Source organism: Magallana gigas, chromosome 6, assembly GCF_963853765.1.
Source record: "Magallana gigas chromosome 6, xbMagGiga1.1, whole genome shotgun sequence".
NCBI classification, from domain to species: Eukaryota; Metazoa; Mollusca; class Bivalvia; order Ostreida; family Ostreidae; genus Magallana; species Magallana gigas.
The window spans coordinates 49586387-49611692 of record NC_088858.1 but is presented as its reverse complement, the minus strand read 5'-3'; the positions used below and the strand labels follow the sequence as shown (position 1 = coordinate 49611692).

General features: G+C 33.4%; 3 protein-coding genes across 5 annotated transcripts; all 3 read left to right on the top strand.

Annotated features, from left to right (window-relative positions):
• The first annotated feature begins 303 nt into the window (after window positions 1–303).
• Window positions 304–8211, top strand: LOC105342390 (RNA-binding protein 34). The gene is made up of 16 exons (XM_011449323.4): window positions 304–398; window positions 1357–1630; window positions 1834–1916; window positions 2176–2428; window positions 2526–2608; window positions 2848–2923; window positions 3271–3401; window positions 3950–4085; window positions 4483–4542; window positions 4671–4714; window positions 5316–5399; window positions 6045–6105; window positions 6215–6257; window positions 6344–6462; window positions 6733–6837; window positions 7907–8211. Exons 1-16 carry the CDS (start codon window positions 316–318, stop codon window positions 8063–8065), a joined length of 1794 nt encoding a protein of 597 aa, XP_011447625.4. The 5' UTR covers window positions 304–315; the 3' UTR covers window positions 8066–8211.
• An 868-nt stretch (window positions 8212–9079) lies between these two features.
• Window positions 9080–20394, top strand: LOC105342389 (serine/threonine-protein kinase PAK 4). 3 transcript variants are annotated; one of them, XM_011449322.4, is made up of 10 exons: window positions 9080–9199; window positions 12987–13206; window positions 13672–14478; window positions 14721–14846; window positions 15593–15781; window positions 16057–16199; window positions 17017–17143; window positions 17235–17360; window positions 17533–17667; window positions 18080–20394. In XM_011449322.4, exons 2-10 carry the CDS (start codon window positions 12997–12999, stop codon window positions 18239–18241), a joined length of 2025 nt encoding a protein of 674 aa, XP_011447624.3. In that variant the 5' UTR covers window positions 9080–9199; window positions 12987–12996; the 3' UTR covers window positions 18242–20394. The 3 variants fall into 3 exon arrangements, with proteins under 3 accessions (XP_011447624.3, XP_065944692.1, XP_019928568.3); XM_066088620.1 differs by lacking the exon at window positions 9080–9199 and adding an exon at window positions 9612–9753; XM_020073009.3 differs by lacking the exon at window positions 9080–9199 and adding an exon at window positions 11290–11312.
• An 809-nt stretch (window positions 20395–21203) lies between these two features.
• LOC105342388 (uncharacterized) lies at window positions 21204–24884 on the top strand. The gene is made up of 8 exons (XM_011449321.3): window positions 21204–21351; window positions 21465–21555; window positions 22229–22418; window positions 23229–23335; window positions 23539–23706; window positions 23803–23934; window positions 24254–24382; window positions 24713–24884. Exons 1-8 carry the CDS (start codon window positions 21254–21256, stop codon window positions 24845–24847), a joined length of 1050 nt encoding a protein of 349 aa, XP_011447623.3. The 5' UTR covers window positions 21204–21253; the 3' UTR covers window positions 24848–24884.
• Window positions 24885–25306: the final 422 nt, after the last annotated feature.

Genomic DNA, 25306 nt, shown 5'->3' with positions numbered 1-25306 from the left:
AATAGTCTGCAATCCTTTATCGATAAAATACTTAACGCATCTATTACCAATTTAAACTATCCTATTTTAATAATCACTTCCAACATTATACTATTATCATGATTATAGCCTTTTGATGAGGTCAATACATTTATTGGCCTGATGAGAGTATATACGTGTACCTTCATCAGGTCTATAAAACTATGTGTTTACCGATATCAAAAGGCTATAACTGTTTCATTATAAAAACGTTATCTAAAGTGAAAAAAAATCATAAAGGTGATAGTATGAAAGGAATGTGAAGAAACAATCTTTAAAAAAAAATACGAATATTAAATGAACGAGTTACTTCAACTCTTTGAACCGGAAATAAACAAGAGCACGTTGAAATTGGATTTGCAAAGCCTGAAGTTTCAGAGGTATCTAAACAGGCATTTTATTTAATGTTGTTATTGATATGTTTATGTATGTTGCTGGTAGTAATAATCTGACTGAAGTCAGCGTTGTTTAAAGCACTTTTAATCACCTGTTTATGTTCAGTAAATAGTGTACATGTAGATTTTATATGTAGAATTTATTTATATTATTATCAGGCCCAGTACAATCACTAGATTTAGCTACGTAGCTTGATTTACCTACATAGCTTTATTTACCTAACTGAAGTAGGTTTATTTAGCTACTCAATTTTACTTTTGTTTTAAATGGGCAATTGTACTAAAAGTCGCGATAAGGTGCAGTAATTTTCAACTTTAAACTGATCTGAAAACAATTCATAAAAAAAAAATCACTCTCAAAACTGTTGCTCTTTTTGCGCAAATGCAGTCTAAGTTTTAAAAGTTTGGGGATATGTATAACTGTTTATGTTACCAAACAGCTATTTTCTAAATGGGACAACAAAGAAGAACATTACTGGTTAACATAATGATTGATTGGTAATAATTTAGCACAATATGAAGCAATCACATTCATCCATGCCTCTTTGCACACAAGGTGTCATACAGTTAAATCAAACAATAGAAATGCATGTTTTCCTTAAAACTGCTCAAACGCAGCGGTTTTAAACTATTTTTGCTCTGGGTTGCTTTTATAAAACTACACAGTACTAATACAGATTGACAGTCACTTGCGACTTCTCGTCTGTTTTACAAAAATACGATATTGCATAAAGGTAGCTAAATAAACCTACTTCAGGGTAGGTAAATAAAGCTATGTAGGTAAATCAAGCTACGTAGCTAAATCTAGTGATTGTACTGGACCTGATTATATTCCATGATTTGATGTGGCTGTATATATCTATAACATGTAAATCATCTTCATACTATGACAAGTAAATGTTTAATCGATGTCTGTAGTTATATCTCTTTGTTTCTAAAATAGGTCACAAACAACACCTTCAACCGACATAATGGTATCAAGAAAAAAGCATAAGATGTCAACTAAGGGTGATATAACTTCAGACTTGTCTAACAAGAAAAAAAGGAAAATATCCAAGCTAGAGAGTAAAAAATTAGCAAAGCTTATTGACAAAAAGTTGAATTTGTCAGACACAAGTAAAACAGCTAAAAGATCAACATCTAAATCAGAAAAAGAAAAACTTGCCGCACTGTTTGGAGCTAAAGTTACATTGTCATCATCCAAACCAGAAACACAGGTGCTTTTAATCATTTTTAATAATAGCAAATAGATTTACAACTTGTTATTTCAAATATTTTTCACTACTTGTACAATGTATATATTTTGCTTTTTTGTTTTAATCGCAAATAAATGAACTTGTCAGAACTCAAATATTTCTACACCTGTTACATGTATTATTAATATTTATAAATTATATGTATTATACCATCTTCTTCATAGAATCAAAAAGGAATTGGTGAAACTGTGTCAGCATCAGAGACAAGAGGATCTGAAGGAAACTTACAAGGGGTTTCTAATAAAAAGTAAAATTTTGTCTTTTTTTGAGTTAAAGTTATTTCTTTTCAGTAATACATTAACATGAACTTTTAGGAATGCTGTAATTATCATTTTTTTAAAGATAGATGGAAAGTCATAACCCTTTTAGTTGATCAACAGCTGAAGCAAAATAGCCAAAAAAAAATTTAAATTATGAGAACTAAGCATACATTTATAATATGACAATCTTTTTTAAAAAATGTTTGATGTAAATGAGATTTGTATTACTATTATGCTTTAATATAGGAAATCAAAAAAGAAGAAAAATAAGGAGAATTCATGTCCCAAAGCTGAAGCTATAGCGTCAGTGACAGTACAAAACCAAGGTGATATTAAATTGGCCACCTTGTCTAACAAGAGGAAGAGGAAATCACCCAAATCAGACAGTGCAAAATTAGCAAAGTTGATGACCAAAAAGCTGAACTTGTCAGATACAGCCACGGCATCAGAAAAACAAAAACTTGCAGCATTATTTGGAGACAAAGTCACATCGACACAGGTGAGAATTTTTAAAAAGTTATTCGTAAATTTTAATGATAAAGAGATGCAAGACTTAACAAAGATTTAAACTTTATATATGCACATGCCTTTTTTAGAACCAAGAAAGATCTGATGCAGCATCAATGTTGTCTGAGGAGACAAGTGGAAGTGCAAGGAATATAACAAAAGGCTCCAAAAAGTAAGATCAAGTTGAATACATTAATCTTTGAATCTTTGGCATTCAGATGTCACATTTTTTTTTAAAACTCTGTTAGTTCTCAATCTTTACTCTATTTTCTGAGAAATTGGAATGTATACATGTAAACCCCCTATTAATATAGGTATTTGTTAAATAGAATTCAATCAATTATTGATATTATAGGTGTCTTATATCTTGCATATTTTAAGAAAGTGTGATAATTGTTTTTATGTTTTTAGAAAATCAAAGAAGAAGAAAAATAAAGAGAACTCTAGTCCAAGTAATGATGTCCAAGAGACAGTGAAAAATTCAAAGGTTTAAACAAAAAATGAATTATTGACTGTTATCATAATAAACTTGTTAATGCTACAGTGATTTTTAAATACCTTGGATTTTAACAGTGGTTAACTTTATGTACAGAATTATGTATTATAAAAGTCTGTGTGAATTTTAATGTCTGACAGAAAGGTAGCTTGAGGTTGACCATGTACATACATAAGTACTTATTGTTTGAAAATTTGTCATTGTCTGGAACACAGATAACTAAAAATCACAGGATTTAGTCAACATTATGTAGATTAGTTTAACCTTACCATATATAAAAATAACATTGGAACATTTTCAGACCAAACAGTAATCATGCCTCTGTAATTCATTTGAAGGAAATGGCCAAAACACAAGCAGAAGAAGACATGGATGATGATGAAAGTGAAGGAGAGGATAAACGTGTTGATAAAATGGCCGGTTTCTGTCCTCCTCCAGGAATAGTTCACGAGTCACTCTTGATGGAAAAGTAAGTACATGTATTGATAAAGATTAGGTGGTATGGGACATTTGTTGATATTAACATGGATTAAAGAACATTATAAGTAGAGTACTTTCTTCAGTTTAGAATTTTCAGATTTTACAATATTGAACCAAAAAATACTTTTAAAATTTTTTTTTGCAAAGATACACATCTTAAAATCCCCAGCGGGATTCAAACTCATGACTTTCAGTTTGAGATTTGAGATTTGTAGAGTAACCTCTAAACCACTGCGCTATGCTATAAGGTGACAGTTTTGGGGAAAACTATTTATAAATTCACGTTTAAGTTTTTTGTTCATTTCGATAAATAACACGTCACAACATGGGGGTGCTCATACCATCTTAATGCATCTTACAAGATTTCTTTCATTTTTGTTCATTTTAGATCCATGTGGTAAATGTATTTCTTGTGATGCAAAAATAAGATTTGACAATATATGAAAAAGCCTATAAATATATTTCATCACTTTATTTTACATATTTTAACTTCATGCACTCATAAACTAAAGAAAAATATGATTGAATTCAAAACAGACAAAAGAAGAAGACAAAAAAGCGAGATCTTGATGAAGAAGAGGAAAAGCCAAAGGGAATAAAAAGCAAGCGTGATACAAGTAAAGACTGCAAGACAATATTTGTTGGTAACTTGCCAGTAAATACAGATAAAAAAGTGAGTTCATTTAAATGTCATACAAGCCGTAGAAATTGTTTAATCAAAGTATTAAAGGGCATAGTCACCAGCTTTGTTATGTAACAAAGACTTGTGAGCTTTGTATATCGTTTATAACTTGATATTGATAGTTTGGACCATTGGAAATGCCTTAGTTAAATATTGTTAACATAAAAAAAATGGGAAAAATAGCATTTTTTTTAAAAATTGTGAACATGCTCCTTTAACATTAAATAAAAACGTCACTATGAATACACATGTATGAAGACCTAGCATGAACCCAAATAATAAATGGACTATTAACTATGGTGTGCATTTTGTTACATATGGTAAATAGATGAAAAAGTATAAGTTTGATACATCAGCTACAGTAATGGTCTTTATTATTCTTCTTCAGGAACTTCACAAGTTGTTTAGGAAGTTTGGATCCATTGAGACTGTCAGACTTCGATGTGTGGTATGTAAATGTTTAATTTTTCTCTTTCAGTTGTTTTTTTACAGATAAAAGAGGCTAAATATAAACAATAACTAGAAATATTGTAGTGGTTATTTTATGTCATACAATTTAATTTCTTTTTTAAACAGCCGAGATCAGATACAAAGTTACCTAAACGGGCTGCTGTCATCCTGTGAGTATTTGTTTACCTACTGTAGTAGCACATATTTTCGTTGGGTCAAAATTTTGTTGTTTTTAAACCAAATAAAATTTTGTTGGCATTTAATTTCGTCATATCATAATCTCTAAAATGTATCGTGTATCAACTCAGTATTTATTAATCCTTGGGTTTAAAATTTGCTATGGATTCAATTTCGTTGATTTTTACTGCCAACGAAAATAAAGAAATTAAATCCTCAACGAATATTTCTGCTTCTACAGTATACATATTCATGTAGTATATATGTAGTACTACTTACATGTACATTGAAATGCCACTGTAAACTAACTGCTATATGTGATTGGCCAGTGATCAACTGGTTTGCTGTGACTTATTTTTGTAAGTCTATCAAGATAAACTTTGACATATACAAATTTTATTTAAGAACTACTTCGCTGTGAGAAATGTTCGTTACAAGGACAATCTTGGAAACCTCACAAAATTTTCTCACATGTGATTATATTTCTTAAAGTCTGTTTACAGTTCTTATTTTTTGAAAAAGAATATCAACAGTGTTCATACCAGAATTGTGATATGATATGTATAGATAATGACTTTGTTTTGATCTCTGTAGGAAGGACTTTCATCCGGAGAGAGACAACATCTGTGCTTATGTCTGCTTCAAGGAGGAGGAGAGTGCTCAGAAAGCACTCAAGATGTGAGTGGCCAAGAGGGTTCATTCAGCGTTTCAATATTTGTGAAAGAAATAGTATATTCCAGAGTCTTCCAAACAACCCAATACCTTCTTTTTACTGAAAAGCATATGTTATACAGAACTGTACAGTAGTCTGTCCCAAGATATTTATGCCAAAATTTATGAATACGGTACCTCAGGAATCAAATTATGTCCATTTAATAGTATGAAAAAATCCTTAGATTTCTCTTTGGAAATGCCCCCTCTAGCTTGTCAGGTTTTAATACACTGCTAAAAAAGTGATGTCTACGAGAATTTTGTATTGCAACAGACTCGGATGATAAAGTTGAAAAATTGTGCAGGGGATTCCGAGTGACTTCCAAATAGAGAAAACATGTAAACATTTCCTGTTATAAATCTCCATAAGAAATCTGTTTTTGTTCATGTGAATATTTCTGAGTGAATAATGATAAAGTGTCAATGAAGATATTTTTGGAATTAATATCCCTTTCATCAATTTTAATTGCACTTATTTCACAGGTATTTTGTATTTTTATTAAAAATCGTCAAAATATGTGGCATAAATATCTTAGGCCCATTTTGATTGTTGAAATAAAGTTTTGTTTGTGAGTTGATTGACACAAATTTTGTAAAATTTCTGCTTTACAGGAATGGAAAACTCGTTAAGAGCTTTCACATACGTGTAGATATGTCCAATCATGATCCAAAGGTAAGTCCTGCCATGGGAAATCAATGGAATAATCCGGATGAAACATTTGCGTAAAATCAGACTTTCCAGGATAATACATAATACTTGTTCTTTTCTACTTTGTTTGTAGACAGACTTCAAGCGCTCAATTTTTGTTGGAAATCTTCCTTTAGGTAAAAAAAACCTCCCTTTTCTCTGCTGATTTAATCATAGACATTATTTCAAAAGTTGAAAATAAATAATGTATATTGTATTAAAGATATAAAGGAAGAGGATGTGAGAAGTCATTTTGAAAGTTGTGGAAAAATCAGAAATGTTCGAGTCATTCGAGACAGCAAGTCAGGAGTTGGAAAGGGAATCTGTTATGTAACATTTAAGGTAAAATATTATAAACATTTCAGCCAATTACCTCATTAAATATCAAATTTCCAAGTGAAAAGCAGCATGCAACTTAAAGCCTGTGAACTGATTATTAGTAAACGCTTGTAAATGTCAAAACCAGTTATGATATCATCTTGTTTTCAGTACAAAGGAAAGGTGACATACTATATAACAAATTTAATAGCATAGAATTATGTGAATTTTATTTTTGTACATTAATGTTTGTTGACCTTTAATTGTACATCATTAAGGTGTTTTTTCTTTCAGTCAAAGGATTCTGTGGGTCTGGCAATGAAACTAAAAGGCACAGAATTGTCGGGACGTAAAGCTCGCGTAGAGTATTGCCTGGAAAATCCCCAAAAAGAAAAGAAAATATCCTTTGTTATTGTGATCACACATTTTTTAGATCATTTCAAACATGCGCGGATCTAGAAGGGGGGGGGCTAGGGGGGTCCGGACCCCTCTGCAAAATTCAAATTTCTTTAAATTACATTATAAAATTACCAAAAATATACGTTGGACCCCCCTGGGAAACTCAAATAACCATCGGACCCCCCCCCCCCCCCCTGGAAAATTTTTCTGGATCCGGGCATCTCAAATGATACTTATAATTTCATTATTGTTTGATGATTATTCATATAAACCAACTTTTATTTTTGTTGCTATAAACTTGCTATAAAAAGGAATCACAAGAGTCTCATTGTCATGAACTTTTTTCAATAAGAACAGACATTTGAATACTTCATGTAATTGTTAACATTATTAAAAGATGCTTAGATATTCTCCGCAAGAGTCATTTGGAAATATTACTACTCTTAATCAATTCAAACAAAGTTACTATGGAAACTTGCGTTTGTAGCTAAATTTTCTAAACAGGTTTAATCCAGGATGTCAGAATTATTGTGGTATTTACTGTCTTTAAGCTTCCTTGTTTTGCGTTTGTATTTATGTTTTTAGAACCGTAGTCACTAGTGTAAGATTGAAATTGTATAATTTGTATTTACATGTTATGGTATTATGAAGTCGGAAAATAGCTCCTCAGAGCTAATGTCTATTGTATTATTAATAACACAACTTAAAATAAATACTATGGTTTCATTAATTTTCGTGGGTATCAATTTTCGTGGATTTTCAAAAATCCACAGTTTCAAGGATACGTAATTTCGTGGCTAATGATCCTATCAATACAAAATGTTAGTTGAAATTGAACTTCAATGAACATTTAATTTCGTGGATCAACTTAACAACGAAATCCACGAAAATTGGTATTCAACGAATATTGATGAAACCACAGTATTACCGGTACCTGGTATCTCATCTACCATATCATATTGACATGAAACAATGTTGCTGTGAACAAGTTTATCACTGATTAAATGCATGAAAAGTGTTTTACTGTATGTGTGGATAATGGGGAATATTATCCTTAACCAGATCTCAGGTGAAAAAAGATATGAAGAGACCTCAGCGAAGGGATGACAAGCGAGAGAAAAAGCAGAAATTTCACACTAGGCCCAGTAATGTAAAAAGCAGTGCTGTCTTTCAGAAGAAAATTCGCTCAAAACAAAAGAAGAAAAGGAAGAGTCGACAACATCGATAAATGTTGACTCTGTTGAAAGAAAAATAATACTTGTCAGTATATCTATTAAACAGAAATACACAGATTGGTTCTTGAATATTGATACAAACATGCATATTTAAAAAATAAATTGTTGTTTAATGGATATAATTGACTCATTTTTAATTGTCTTTGAAAGTGGAAAACTGTAATGGTCACAAATATTGTACAATTGATCTAATCTTAAGCTGATAACCAAATGGGAGAAAACATGATAGACCAAATATGGATTCAAACTCCTGTTCCTGAATCTCTAGTCAGGTGTTCTAACCAACTGAGCTATAATATTTGCATGTGAAGCTGGTGATAGGATCTGACCATAAATGATCCTCGCACTGCATAAAAGTTGAACATCACAGGTTGTTCAGCCCCTAGCAGAAATTACCGGTAGTCCAGTCAGTTTTAGAGGTTATGTATGGGAAGGGAGAAAATATTATGGCTAAGGACTAGACGGGGATTTAAACCCAGGCTCATGAATGAATCTTCAGTAAGATGCATGCACAGATCCAGAAAATTTATGAAGTGGAACCTAGATATATCTATTGCCAGGGGGTCTGAGGTCTTTTTTCAGTAATTTTACTAAGTAAATATAAAATAATTTAAATTTTACAAGGGGGGGGGGTCAATCATACCCCCTCCGCGGCGCCTCTCTAGATCCTTGTAATAAGAGGTGTGCAACTAAATTGAGGTATCAGGTGCTGGCAATCAGTTCCTCACATTATGTATTGCTATACAAGGGTACTGGTACATAAATCAGTTGTGTAGAGTCCTTGAGACAAAAAGCATTCTCTAAGTCTACACTTGAAAATGATATTTTTTTTTTTTTAAATCTGTCTCTTTCATTTATTTTTGTTGTAATGTTTTACAAATTGTTGTGATTTTGATCTCGGTTTATGCGTTTTATAAACCGATATGTGTAAATGAAAATATGCTGTATGCGAGCTGTATCACATTCTTCCGTGTTTATCACGATGAAGTTTAAATTTTCGCGGTCTTGTCAAATACTTATCTACACCGCCACCTAGTGGACAGGTAAAACAGATGCCCCGTATGTAACTCAAAATGGCGAGAATGGCTTGAGAAAATGTAAATAATATAGGACATTTTGCTAAAAAGGTAAGTTTCTGGATAACTTTACAGTAATTTTTGATTGTTTTTATTGCCACATATATCCCCCAAATTATAAATTGCACGATACAGACTCCTGAAGAACTCGGTCAAGTTGTTAATGATGGGAAAGGGTGTGTAAAATGCCAAAAATGTCAAACATTTCGTGACCAGGTCTTTAAATTGACTCACATCACGCCAACGATCATTCCAATCATTATATCTTATATTTCTGATTTAATCAATGTGCCTTTACAATGGCGGAATCTAAGCGATAGTAGATAAGACACCGTTTACCTTGATTAGCACCTGAATCTACAGGTGAGCGTGTACCAGTAATTACAGTACCGTATGTTAGAGCCCGGTGATGCCACTGGTACATCTGGAAATTACTCATGCGTAACTATTTATGCAACATCCTAACCTTAGGATTGAGGAGATAGGTGATCTATTTGTTACAAGGCACATGTGTGATGATCGCCTGTCCAGTTAGGAATGTTCGGCCATCCCGTGGATTAAAACGGGGTGAAAAAGTGCATCAATTTCAAACTTTGTACGTAATTGTAAGTTGAGCGTTTCACTACACATTCCAAGAATTAATTACTAGATATTTTATTAATATTTATATGCAACTCATTTGAAAGTTTTTGTATTAATAAAATTAGGAACATATGCAGTTGATAATGAAAAGACTTCTAGTGATATTTCTTTAATTCATTTTGGCCATATAACTGCAGTATTTTTGTCAATGGAATGACTCACAGCATGGGAATTAAATGATATTGTATATCTTGTGTTAATCATCATCAGCTAGGGACAGTATTGTATATAGGAACATGATGTGGTTAGCAACTGTAGAACAAGCTAGGAGTGTTTCCCTGCTGGTACAATAATTCAGCAATAAAATGGGTTTACAACCCCCTCAACTTGCCTCAAGATTAAACTCAGGATAATAGGTCGAATTTAAGGAAATTGAGATAATAATTTTAAAAAGTACATTCTTTGAATTTTGTTTTCAGATAGGTAGAAATGTATTTTGTACCTGCATATCTTCACATCATTATAAAAGTGTAATTTAATAAATAAACAGCTTAGATTACAGTATGGAGTAATTTGAAACTTCATTGGTTTATGATGTGAATGGTACAATGTACAACCATACGTATTTCTCATACTCCTAACAATACAACTAGAGGCTTACAATGACAATAATTGTAATCATGGTAATGTTTGTATGTTAACAAATCAACCACAATACAGTGGAGCGACACATGTGTACAGAATACATGTGTATATTAGCTAATGAATGAAGAATTCTGTTATCTTTCAATTAGTTTTCTTTAGTATTATCCTACACTAGCTATTTCAATGAAGAATAAAATCTGTAAAGACCTGGTTTAATTCTTTCATAGTACTTAGGAGATGAAGCCATGTACGAACATACTATCTCTTTGAATTTGTCCTCAATCATGTCTGAAATGTTTCCTTCAATGTGTACAATTATATATTGAGTACAAATTAATACACACACTATGTAAACTGGACCATTAGTTCATGAGTTCTCTTGCATCGGTATACTTTGCATATCATAAGTTATGGTAATCCAATTTATTGGCTGCTATTTTAAGTAGTTTGTGTATGGAAACTGATACAATTAAGAATTTTGAAATTTTTGAATAATTTATGGAAACATTATCCTCCATTGCGATCATTTATATTTTTTTCTAATACGTGGATACAATTTCAAATTAATAGCCTGCAAGCTTGGGATTTGTTTTCAAATTTTGGATCACTTGATTAATTACACTTCATATTGGTAAGTCAATAATTGAAAGCTTGGCAGAGATTTCATCCCAAAGTTTACAGAAACAAATGTCCTGACATTTTGGAGTTTTAAACTTTCTAAATATCTGGCAGATGAAGTTTCTTAAACAAGAGTTAACACAGTTTGCACTAGAATAAGCAATTGGGCTTGGAACACAAGAAAAAACATGAGTAAATGCTTTAGCTGGTAATGACTAAATCATGTTGGCAGTTGAGATCTAGAGTCATTAATGGATTTTAAAGAGTCTGTTTCTTCACATGTTTATATTGGGATATCTAAACTTTCCAAGATGCAGAGGTAATACTCTTATTGTTTTGAATTATATAAAAACATTTAAATATTTAATTGTTAAATTTCATTAGTAAAGATGAATTTGCATGGAATTTATATCAGCTACCGGTATATGGTTTACATAGTCTTTGAAATGAAACTGCTTATATAATTATCACATTGCTTCATTGTTATAATTTTGATATTAAATAGATGGTTTCTCTACGGAAGATTCATTCTTCATTTGAAGTATTTAAGTTGGTCTCAAGTAATTTTACCACTAGCATGTTTAATGAACACAATTTGTTTGGAGCTTATCAGATTCATGGCCATGTTTTGACTTTGAACATAATGGGATTATGGAAATTACCTGTTAGTCAGAGCTTTTTAAACTCTCACAGTCAGAGTTGTAAGCAAATCTTTTTCATTCGTGGGCTAACTATTCTGGTCATTGTCAAAGTTAATTGTCATTAAAAAATTTCCCTCATTTTAGAAATTGTTGTAAAACAATATTGCAGGAATGTCAGCTTTGTTGTGTAGTATTAGTACCACGGTGATTTATGGGAATTTTTTGTCTGTCTGATTTTGACGAGCAGATTTATTTGCCAGGATAATAGAGTGCAGTACATTCTCAATGTCTGTATTGTGGGATTCTTTGATGACGTTTGCAATTGGTTGCTTCAGTATTTACATCTGCCATTCTTTGTAATTTGGTTGCTGCAGTATCTGCCTCTGGCATTCTGTGTCGTTTGGTTGCAGCAGTATCTGCCTCTGGCATTCTGTGTCGTTTGGTTGCAACAGTATCTGCCTCTGGCATTCTGTGTCGTTTGGTTGCAGCAGTATCTGCCTCTTGCTTTTTTTGTTATACATGTAATAAGTGAACTGAACTTGACCAGATCCTGGAACAGACAGGATGACTTGGTGCAAAACAAGATTGAGTGATGTATGTAGCAGCTGATGGGAAGAATGGCAGACAAGTGAACAAAAATATATATATCTCAGTCAAAACACATGAACTCTGCACTGCACATGGGAAAACCTAACACAGCTGGAATCATCATTCTATGATCTGTTTCATGTTGGAACATTATTGTTGTTTCATTACTCATGCAAATATATAGTTACTGTTTTACAGTGAAAGCTAATTCTAATTTGGCACACAGCATGTATGATTAAATTTTAATGGTGGAGACAGTGAACAGAACAATAGTATTGCCTGTATGTCATTGAGAGTAGATGGCAGTCCAGGAGTAGTAATTGTCAGTACTGATGATGGATTCAGCTGCTGTTATGAAGAGAGAAAAAACTTCATGCTTGTTGAGTGCGGACAGATGAATGTTAAACCAGAGGGAAAGAATAATGTTTTCCTATCAGTTAATGAGAATCCAGAGTGTGAGCTTGTTGTGTTTGGCCCCTGAGTACCCTGGTAATTATTTTCCCTGCCTGTGTTTTTTGTTGATAAGCTTTATGAGGAAACAAGAGATGTGTGTCGTATCATAACTCCCCTCCTTGTTACCTGAGTGTTTATTTTGTTGCATGTTTTTTAAGAGGCTTAACAGCCTAGCAGCAAAGTGTAGCTAGAAAAAATTCAATGTTTGCAGCCATCATTTGCAATATTTGACTCTGAAGGTGTTAAGTGATCACAAACAACAAAAGTTCCAGTGTGTTCATTCTCACCACAATGTTGGATTATCTTTACAGATACTTTACCATGTTCAAGAAAAACAAAAAGAGACCTGAAATTTCAAAACCTCTGAACTTTGAACATCGTGTCCACACAGGGTTTGACCCTGAGCATGGGAAATATGTGGGCCTGCCCCCTCAGTGGATGGGGATCATCATCCCTGACCAACAGACAGAATGGAGGAAGCCCGTGGTGGACCCCTCCACAATCACTGACATGGACATCCAACCCCTCAAGGTACCCCTTAATATTAACTTTCTCTTATTTCCTCAAAAGACGGCGAAATCTTACTTGCATGTGTATAAAAGGTACCCCTCAAAATTCATCATCTCTTATTTCCTTCCAAGATGATATAATTTTACTAGCATGTTTGATTTAGATCAATACAAAGATTTAAATGGATAATAAAGAGACTTTAATTTTGTCATGTACAAGCAGTTTTTAGGTGAACCAAATTAAGTGATTTTGCGGGTTATTAGTTGATATACCTTGTATTTGATTACTGCATCTTGTCAGTGAAGATAATCAATATTTATAAAGAAAACCTGAAACCTCTTAAAAATCATTCAAGTAAATTTAACATGAAGACTCTTTTCAAATGTATTTGAGAAAAGATGGTTTTCTGTAAGATACAAAATTTTCATTATTATCTGGTAAATGTCATAAGAACAGAAAATGATAAAGAACTGATATCTGTTGTAGACAATCATAAGAGGAAGTTCTTCCCAGTTAAATGGATATCATGGTGGGATTTCAGTAGCCAGATCAAACTCCTTACGGCAAAGCAGTCCCCCACAGAGGAGGAAGTATGTCCCTGATTCCATGTACCCTGTCCCTGAGGGCCAGCATGACCGGTCACCCAACCAGGACAGGATTCCCCCAGGGTACCCCACAAATGGACGGGGAGACCCAAACTTTGACCAGTATCCAGGAGAATATCGACAGGATCCCCGATATCCTCCCCCCGATCACAGGAGGGATCCTAGAGACCCCAGAGGACAGCGTGACCCACGGGATTATCAGAGAGACCCCAGGGATTACCAACGGGATCCTCGGGATCATAGAGGGCCTCCTCCCCCAGGGTACAGAGAAGGGCATATGATGGCACATGATCCTCGCTCTGAGGACTTTAGGGGTAACGATTCATTTGATAGAAGAGGGAACGATTCCTTTGACAGAAGAGGAAATGATTCTTTTGACAGAAGAGGACCAAATGACAGTTTTGACCGTAGAGGTCATAATGATTCCTTTGACAGAAGGCAGCCTAATGACACTCTGGACCGCAGAGGTCCAAACGATTCGTTTGATCCCGATAGATCACGTGAACAAGACATGTCCTTCCCACCTGCCAAATATAACCACATGCCTCCTGGAATGCCCCATGGGGGAAGAAGCCCTACGCGTCATCCTGAAAATTTCAGACATAATCAAATTGACAATGGACAAGGTCCTAATCGCCATCCAGGAATGCAAGGATTCAACAAGCAACCCATGCCTCATCACGAGGGGGTGAGTTCTCATTGTTTATGATATTCTGTCATGTTTTAGTCTGACTGTTTGAAAAAAAGCCTTCAAAACATGACAATATTTGTTACAGTCCTTGAAAAAAATGATTTGATAGATGTTTTGGTTGAAAATAAATTCCAGCTGTGCGTGTATTTTTCATTCAGTTTTACTTTTGACTTTATGAACACATTAATAACAAAAAAATCAAGATGAAGTCACCGTGACAATTAAATTTGAATTATCAGGCACCTCATCCACAGCAGGGCTATCAACCCGGACCTCAGAAGTTGGGACCTCCCCAGCAACCCTCCACAAAACCCCCTCCCCCAGCTGGGCCAGTACCTGAGCAGCAGCGACTGTCACATGAACAGGTAACAGGGTCTGTGTAAAATGATTGACAGGTCAGCACATGAGAGATAGTTTCATGTTGTATGGTATGTGCCATTGATATTGTTTTGGTGCTGGATACAGTTAGAATTTGACACCTTTTGATATGATACCTGTATATCAGCATTTAACACCTACAATTTTGGCACACAATTATTATACAGATACCATGATTTGTTACATTAGATGGTTATAGACTGGATTTAAAATTAACAGCTGCTGACCTACTATTTTTGTTACCTTTTGATTATTTTGATAAATAATAATGCTAATATATTTTATAATTTTTATACTGTACACAGTCCTAATAGACACAAAAAACTGCATAAACTATATGCACACATTTAGATGAAGTTTTATCTCAAATTCTTGCCATACTAAAAGTCAAAGCACTTATTACATGTATTAATATTAAATATTTTTGAAAAAATATCCTTAGTTACAGTCTCACTTGATATTATGGACCATTAGTGACTTATTCCTAATTTTTTTTTTTTAATAAATGTTTTTATTACCATAGAACTTGTAAAAGCATTCTTATAGCTGAGGTTGGGGGGTCTTGGAATCTTGACATGATTATATATACTGTACAGCATATATTGTGGTATAAGAAATTTTTGCAAATAGCATCATTTGCACTCATTCAAATGTGCATATACATGCAACTGAATGAGTGGGGGTATCAATGATCTTATTCCGAATTTTTGAACTTGTATTTTCTTCATTACAGTTCCGAGCAGCATTGCAGATGGTGGTTAGTCCTGGGGACCCCAGGGAGGACTTGGACAATTTCATCAAGATTGGAGAGGGATCTACTGGTATTGTGTGTATAGCCACTCAGACCAGCACAGGGGCCCAGGTCGCTGTTAAAAAGATGGACCTACGGAAACAGCAAAGGAGGGAGTTGTTGTTTAATGAGGTAAATAGAATTACTGGTATTCACATCTGGGGGAAATTAGAAGAAAAAAGATTATTTAGGAAATATGCATTTTCTGTAAATAATGTGTTCTGTATTTTCTGAAAATGAACTGATAGATACTAGTGATCAGTGTTTTGTGTCATTTAGTCTCTAAGAAAGAAATGATTTATATAGGGAATATATATTTTTTGATAATATGTAGTATGTGAAATATTTAATTTAAATTTACATGTACCATTACATAAAACTAAACAATGTTTTCATTTTGTTCCCAGGTGGTGATTATGAGGGATTACCATCACCCAAACATTGTGGACATGTATGACAGCTTCCTTGTTGGTGATGAATTGTGGGTAGTAATGGAGTTCCTGGAAGGTGGTGCCCTCACTGACATAGTAGTGAACCAGGGAAGCAGCAGGTAGGGCACAGAGAGAGAGAGAGAGAGAGAGAGAGAGAGAGAGAGAGAGAGAGAGAGAGAAATTTGTTCAAGCTTGGAGACAATATGGTATTTCCTAAATATTTATGCCCCCCCCTTATATTGCATATAAGCATATTGCTTTGCTGCTGTCGTTTGGTCCACCAACAGTTTCCATTCATTTTCTTTGCAGAGGATGAACATATTGAAATGAAATTTGGTATACAGGTTTATCATGATAATATCTAGGTCAAGTACGATATTGGGTACGATCGAGCAATTTTCAACAGAGTTATGGCCCTTGGACATAGAAAAATTCCAGTTACCGGGTATTTGCAGTTTCCACTCATTTTCTTCGCAGGGGATGAACATATTGAAATGAAATTTGGTTTACAACTTCTTCATGAAAATTTCTTGGTCAAGTTTAATATTGGGTACGATCGAGCTATTTTCGACAGAGTTATGGCCCTTGGATGTAGAAAAATTCCAGTTATTTGCACTTTCCGCTCATTTTCTTCGCAGGGGATTAACGTATTGAAATGAAATTTGGTACACAGGTTTATCATGATACTATCTAGGTCAAGTTCGATATTGGGTACGATCGAGCTATTTTCAAAAGAGTTATGGCCCTTGGAATTAGAAAAATTTCAGTTATTTGCAGTTTACGTTCTTTTTCTTTGTGGATGTTTCCGGGGGATGGGGGGCATAAGTGTTTCACAAACTTCTCTTGTCATACTAGAATTTAAATTATGTAGTGACACTTGTTGACCTACTTGATGAAATAAGAGATGATTATGATGAGATTGTGTATTGTTTGTAGAATGGATGAGAACCAGATAGCCACAGTGTGTAAAGCTTGTCTGAAAGCTCTGTCATTCCTTCATTCCAATGGAGTAATACATCGAGACATCAAGTCTGATTCCATCTTACTCTCCCAGGATGGCAAGGTAACATTATTACTCCATTCCATGTGATATGAATTTGTGATAGAATCCATCACTGATGTTAACATTAATTATCCCTTATGAATTATTACAGGTGAAACTCTCTGACTTTGGATTTTGTGCACAAGTTACTCAAGAACTGCCCAAAAGGAAATCACTGGTGGGAACTCCTTATTGGATGGCTCCAGAGGTCATCTCAAGGTTACCTTATGGACCAGAGGTGAGTATATCTGCAGCATTGTTAAAAACAATTTCAAAATGTGTTCTCTTTTTACTGTAGTATAAGTACATCTTTTGATGTTTATATTTGGGAATGTGTGCATGTATACTAGTATATGGGATTTTTTCCTTTAAATTTTCAATGTTTATTTTCTACTGGATGATCTTTGTAGGTTGACATATGGTCCCTTGGTATTATGGTGATAGAAATGATTGATGGGGAACCTCCATTCTTCAATGAGCCCCCTCTCCAGGCAATGAGAAGAATCCGGGACATGCCACCACCCAAGCTGAAGAATCCTAAAAGAGTCAGTATTGAACGTGATATAATTTTCAGTTGTTTTGATGCACAAGTCTTGAAAAATGATTTTTTAGCCTGCCTTCAGTTGAATGAATATCATTGTATTAAAGCTGAACACCATTCATAAATAGGCACCCTCACACAGGTATATAATCTGTTTGAATTCATTACACCTGATTGCATACCTGAAACTCTTGGCTAATGTGTAGTATTCCTTTTGTGGTCTTTGATTTTTTGCATTTATTTCTTTTTTAACTTACTGTGCAATTTCTGTATGTAAATAATGCATTAAAAGAGAAAAATATGGTGGACAATGCCATTTACGAGTAATGTTCAGCTTTAAGATTAAAGTTCACAGTATAAAGTGAAGGTAGTGTTGTTTTAATGAAGCTTGTTAGTAAAATCAGAATCTTTTGTAGGTGTCCCCCAGATTGCAAGGGTTCCTGGACATGATGTTGGTACGCGAGCCGTCACAGCGAGCAACAGCCTTTGAATTACTGCAGCATGCGTTCCTGAGGGGAGCGGACAAACCAACCTGTCTGATCCCTATGATGAAGAGCTTCAGACACAGTCCTTGTTGAGCAGTGCTCAGAGCCCTTAGATCAAACATTCGGAAGATCCGGAATATGTAATGAAGGAATAACCAATGGTCCTATGATATTAGTGAATCTCGAAGACCAGACACCAATAACGGATGCAATTCTCTGTTATGTTTTTATTTTAGCGTGACAGTGACAAAAATGAAAACAATCCAATAAGGCATATATTTTCATGTATGCCATGAGAAAGACCAGTTCATGTTCAATAGATTTAAGTTTTTGTTGGATTACTATTTCATAAAGTACTACCAGGTAATATTCATATGGAAAAATGACAAAGTGTATACCGTGTTAACAATTGATGACTGTTTCCTTTCTGAGAGCAAGATGTGTGGCTAGAATATAGTGATTGTCTTGCTAAATAACTGATGAGTGTAATCACAGCTTCGAATTTTACACATTTAGCATATATTTATATTAGACCTATCAGTAGGATGTTTGTGTGAAATGGTATGACAGAAGTTTATACATTAAATGAATGATAATTTTCTCTAAGTTTATTACACATTTATCCGCAGCAATGGTACATCCTATATTTCATGCATTTTACTACTTGTCTTGATTTTTTTTACTTGTGCATTATATCTAACTTAATTAGTATAAAGATGGTTGTTGATGAAAATATTTCCAAATAATGATTGTAATATTCATATACATATTAATGATTTTGGTTGTAATGTACATATTGATGATTATGGTTGTAATATACATATTCATAATGTTAACATTCCAGTGTTGCATGTGTTTCACTCTGTGAATGGTTTAATTTGATTTACATATTGAGTGAATAAGACGTATCCTTAGATTGTTGTTTCAAAAGTACATGTATATGATTGCTAAATAACTCCATATTTAAGTGTTTATTGACATATTATCTTCCTTCCAGTAGGTGTGAAAAAATAATGCAAAGGCGGGGAACATTTTATTAAGAAAGCATGGCATTTGTACAAACCCAATAGTTATGATCTAACATATCGTCAAGTGCTATACTACATATTATATTTTTGTACTCGACATCTTTGTTTTTTCTGGACATAGTACATGTATTTCTTTTTTCTTTTTTATAAATCCATGTTCATTTTGATGTACAAAAATCCATTCCACATATAGTTGTCTGTACATAGTGCAAACCATTGTATAATAAAAATTTTTTTTTTTTTTTTTGGTAGATTACGTGATATTATTAAAAACTATTACCTGCACCTTGTAATATATGAACAAAATAGTGCACATGTATGGAAACAAATTAAACACCATCGTGATGGATTCATCAAAACTTATACCAATTGGTACATCTCGAGTGGCATTGAAATCGTCATTATGTTGATATGTTCATGCATTTTCAAGGAAGAAATTTCAGTTATTAACATAAGTTTTTAATATAATGTATTGGGTTTTTTTTTCCATTACATTGATTGAAATTATCCTGTGATGTCCTCTCAGACTGACATTTTATGTTTGTTCATCCATCAGTTTCAGATTCATCAAAACCTATTGACTAAAATGGAAAACGGAATTTCAAGACGTGAAAGCATGTAACGCATTGTTGTTCTTTGTTTAAAATTGTCTATTGTAGGTTGTTTTTACTTTATATATTGTAGAATTCAATAAAAATCATTTGCATTATCAGTGCTCAAGTTAACTACACAAATGTTTTTCTGTAATTCCATGGAGTAATCAAATTCATTTGACATGTTTGATGAAGATTTCTATTGAATAGTGTAATATGCATAAGAACTATTATTAAGTTATACCCTGTGTACTGAATAAAAGAACAACCTATTTGATATAAACCTGCTGAAGTTTAGTTTTGTCCATGCTGTTTACTAGATGTGCAATTATTCTAGAACCTTTTCAATACTTAAAATAGTAGCAAAAAAAAAAGTTTTTAAGAATAAAAAGTTGGTTTTAGATTTTGTCTATTTTTTTTATACATCACAAAATTATTTTACTGTTCGTCCTGTTTTAAGTAGTAGTATTTTTTCAAGTTTATCGTAATGTTACTGAATTAAGGACTTTGCCGATTTTACACTAGCTTGCCTTATTATCTGTACCATATGACTGTTATTAACAATCTGTATCATAACAAAATTCTTGATCGGTAAGGGATCAATAATAAAGATGTATAATTTTAATTATGAGTTTTTGTATTTTCTGGTTTTTGTATTTTCAGATTGGGAAATTGGAAAGTCTGTTATGATTTTAAATAACTCAGCTTTTGGAATTTTTGTGAAGACAGCCATCACAAAGACAAATTTATTCTTAACAAGAATTCCATTATTCTATGAAGTACATTAAAACATGATAGGGGAACCATGAATTTAAAGTACTGTAAACCAATTTTTATTTGCGACAGCTTTATTTCCTGATTAACCAGAGATAGACAGGTTCACGGCGACTAATTTTCCTGATCAAGATGCAAAATATCTAAAAATAATATACTAGGTCTTGGTGAGACAAGTCTTGTGATTTATGAAAGTTGGTTTACAGTATTCATTTTATTTTATTGCAGAGCTAGACAAATTACAATGAAATGCAGTGTGCACGGCTATGAAAGTAGAACCATTTTACAAGACCTTGGAATTTCGGTTGGACGTAGCTATCTATTTCTTGCATCAAAACAAGTTAAAAATGACGCGGTTCAAGCAAAATATGCACCAATTGTGCAGTCTTAGCTTAAAAGCCAGAAAAATCTTGTTGATTTCAAAGAGCTATCGCTGAGTGGCCAGCAATAAGATAGACAGGCCTATGTCACATTGCTGTTTGACAAAACTACCCAAAGTCCAAGCTCTTGTTAAAATGGTTCTAATATTTCTATATATCTGTTTGGACTAAGATATAAAAGTGAAACTGCGATATTATTGTCTAGATTATAATGTTTTATCCAAAATTTGACGCATCAGTGAAAAAGTAGAGTAAATACATGCAGAGTTGTCTCCCCGAAAATCGCAATTTTGCTGCAACATCCAAATAGGTCGGGATCGGGCAATAGTAATGAAGCTGAAAGAAAACGCCCCGTTTTCAATAACTGAGTTGTGGTCAATCAAAACAAAATACAAATTCAATTGTTTGTGTTTGAATACTTTATTCAGGTAGGTCACTTCACCGCTTTCCACAGGTACAGGTGCTAGATATTGACCCGAATTTCCTCTAACGTGTTTGGTTTATAAATATCTTACCATTGTTTATCATTTCATGTACACAGAGAAACAGGTTTGAACTTGGCGGTAGGGGGTGAGGATGGAGTTATACGAGTGTACGACTTGACAAAGGAGGATGGGTATAAATCACCACAGGTTTGTAGTCTGATACTGTACTGTATATATCTGGGAGATCGACTTTGATCCTTTATATAGGCCTAATATAATACAGTTTACAGTTGTAATTATAGATTTGTAGCATTAATGATTGTTCAGTAATTTAAGATATATAGGCCCTCATCCACATCTTAATCCAATGGGTATACTTGTCATGGTCCGAAACATCTTTGATTTACAGAAGTATACGATTTGTATATTTTGATTGTAATGTTTAATTTTTATTAATTTTTGAGACACAGCCACACAACACTAATCTATTTAAAAAAGGTTTAATTGGGGTGGAAGATGAGTACTTCAAGATGTTGACCAAAAATACATGCATGTAAAAATGTCAACAAAACAGACATCATGACATACTATAATCTCTGTGAGATTTGTTGAGAATGAAAATTTTTAACTGCCATCTCTTCTGGAAGTGATGTCAATCAAAAATTTTGAGTCTCAACTAATCTCGCTGAGATTGCATGACATGAACATGCTACAATGGACGTTCCTTTAAAAAGAAATTGTTAAATTAGCAAATATTCAGAGACCCAAAATAATTTTCTTATACTGCTGAGCATTATATCACATTTCTACAATTTCAAAAGGTAACTATGTGTAAGTTACTTTTGGTACCACTTTATTTCTTTATATTATATATTTTCAGCTGTCTTTGGAGACAAAAAGTGGACCAGTTCAGGCCATGAAGATAGAAGATATTACCAAATTCTACCACAATGATCTGGTGACGGTTGATTCATGTGGGATGATGACCGTATTCTGTAACCGACAGATTCTGTGCAGACAGAGCATCACTGACAGCTGTCTCAATTGTTTACAGATACAAAAGGATAAAAGTTAGTCCTCAACTAGAAAATAACTAGTATCTAAATGTAGTCTATGCCAAAGATTCTTCATTACACTATGAATTCAATATTTTATGTAGTTCTCTTTTCTATAATTCTGATGGGAAGATTGTTTTTATCATTAAAGGACTATATATGATAAGGGCCTAAAATGGCCCCCTAAAATGAACATCATCATTTTACTATCATTCTTTGTTTTCTTAGTACAGATATGTATGTGATGTGTTTAAATAATATTCATTTTGGTTCAAGTGCCCACAATTTAGAAATATGACATTGTAAAGACAACCTTTTCCCGCCATTTTTGCAATTTTAGCGTAAAACAGCTTGTTTTCAAGCAGTTTTTCCTTTCGAAAACATAGAGCGCATTCTTGAACAAATAACATATTTTAATCAGAGATGTATCTAGCCAAGACTAATAAGTGACAAAAAAATTTTCCTTGTTCAAGCATGCGCTCTATATTTCCCATTCGTAAATAGATAAGAAAAATGTCAATTTTTGGCTGATTTTGATTGAATTATAGAAATGGCATCACTTCTGATGTCATATACTGCCAGTGAGTGCAAATAAATCAAATAAATAGATGAAAAATATATTTTATATCAACTCTTCTAAAACATTAGTTAACATTTTATTGTACCCGAAACACTTAAAAAATGGCGAATTATGGGGGCCAAATTTAACTCTTATCATATATAGTTCTTTAGTGAAATGTTCACTTTTCCTAAAAACCCAAATGATTTGTATTTCAAGGAGAATGCTTTTAACTATTTTTCACACAGAAGTACATTAATTTACAGCGGGTAACCTTGCAATCATATTAAGCAGTGACTCGGGAACAGTGTGTGGTGTTCTTCCATCCAATGTGCTATGGCGGATTAATCTCAATGAACTCAAGTTAAATGAGGTAAATCAAGGAATTGAAGAAAAATATTCCAGTAGTGAAGAATAGAATGCAAATGAAATGAAACAATACTTAAAAGTAAAGAACTTAAATAGATGTACTACAGTATGTAGAATAAGGCACTAAGTATTTTTATCTCTGTGTTCATGAAGACAAATATAACTGTATTATTGATAAATTGAATGTACTTTTATTTTTCCCCTCAGGTTCGTAGTTCCGCTCTGTCAGTGAAATGTCAGTTAACAGTTAATCTAACCGATGAACACAATCAGAAATCTAGTTATGTCCTTGTGTCAGACAGTGATTGTCAGATGTATGTCATCCATCAAGGGACCGTTGTCATGGTGATTAAGACTCCAAGTATTATAACAGCTGTAAGTGTTTATCTCCAAGTAAAACACAACATTTTTAAATTTTTCATGTGTTTATCCTACAATTTACCGAGATTTTATTTGATGGCTCTTGAATAGATGTGCAGTGGAAATTTTGTGAAATCTGAAAAACTTCCTGTGACCTTGACATCAACCTCAGGTTCAGGATCTGGTGAACAAGTTGCATTGGGGTCAGACACTGGAGCTCTATTTATATTCAATAATTTTTCGGTAAGTTTAAATGGTTTATTTTTAAAGTCTGTAGATAAGATATATTGTAAAAATTGTTGAAAACAAGAGAAAAACAACCGGAATCAGTAACATTACTTGAAGGCAGATTAGTATATGATAATCTCCCAATGCATAAACTTTGTAAAAGTGTACATGCACACAACTTTTACCAACTAGAAACAAGGGAAATTCCTGATCTCTAAAAACTCTCTCACAAAAGAAATTTTGGAATGTCATGTTTAATAGTTTTCAAAGGCACATAAAAATTAAAATATTTTTCATACAAGAACTTATATGGTGCATATGATTATTGTTATAGATTACGGAGTTTGCTAATGCTCAGTACCCAATCACCAGCCTGAGTAAGCTCCCTTTCCCCGACTTGGAGCAGGATCTCCTTCTGTGTGCGGGTTACTTCAACGAGCTCCAGATCTACTCGGATGGCAAGGTTTGCTCTACAGCAACTATTTTAATATACCAGTTGTTATGTCTTATTTGATTGTAAGTTATATAGCAAAAATTAAAGGTGTGCACTATAAGGGATGAAACAATTACCGGTATTTCGTTATAATTAGGAGTTCATTTGAAAAAGAAGGTACTGGTATATGTAATTCAGAATTCGTTTCCCACTATTTTATTGTATGATGCCAACTTTGACTAGACAAATTATGGTTCAAAATCATGACATTTACATGTACTGCCAATCAAATTATGTTTAACAAATCAAAATATAAAAATAATGTTTAACATAATCACAGTTTTGTTTATCTTGATACAGCTGCTGGATAAATTCCCGACGTCGGATTGGATTAACAGTATGGACACCGCGGACATCGACGGTGATGGTGTACAGGAGGCTGTGATTGGCTGTATGGACAGCACCTTATACTGCATCAAATTTTCACCACCCTAATGCATCATTACTTAATAAAACTTATATCTTAAATGTACATCTTGTTGTGGCTCATGTGTTCAACTTATACATAGGTTTCCTGCCCAGAGAAGTCAACACCTTTTTGAAATTTTATTCTGATGGGACCCAACTTCATATTTATTGGTCATCATATTAAAGATACCATTGTATATAACTTGTGTGTAGGTTAGCCAAAGACCTGTAACTTGATATATAAATGTAAGTTGACACGCTGTGAAGCTACACTTCCTCCCATTCAAAAAACTTGCATTTATGGCACACAAAAATTGTGGTATGCTTACTACAGTCGTAATGTCCTTGGCACACCTTTTTTACTTCATATATACTGTATAAAATGCCATGAAAAAGGTTTTTGATATTTATGCATAACTTTGTAAAGATAAACTTGTCTAGAGATAATACATAGTATTATTTGGAGCATAATCTATATAACTTGTA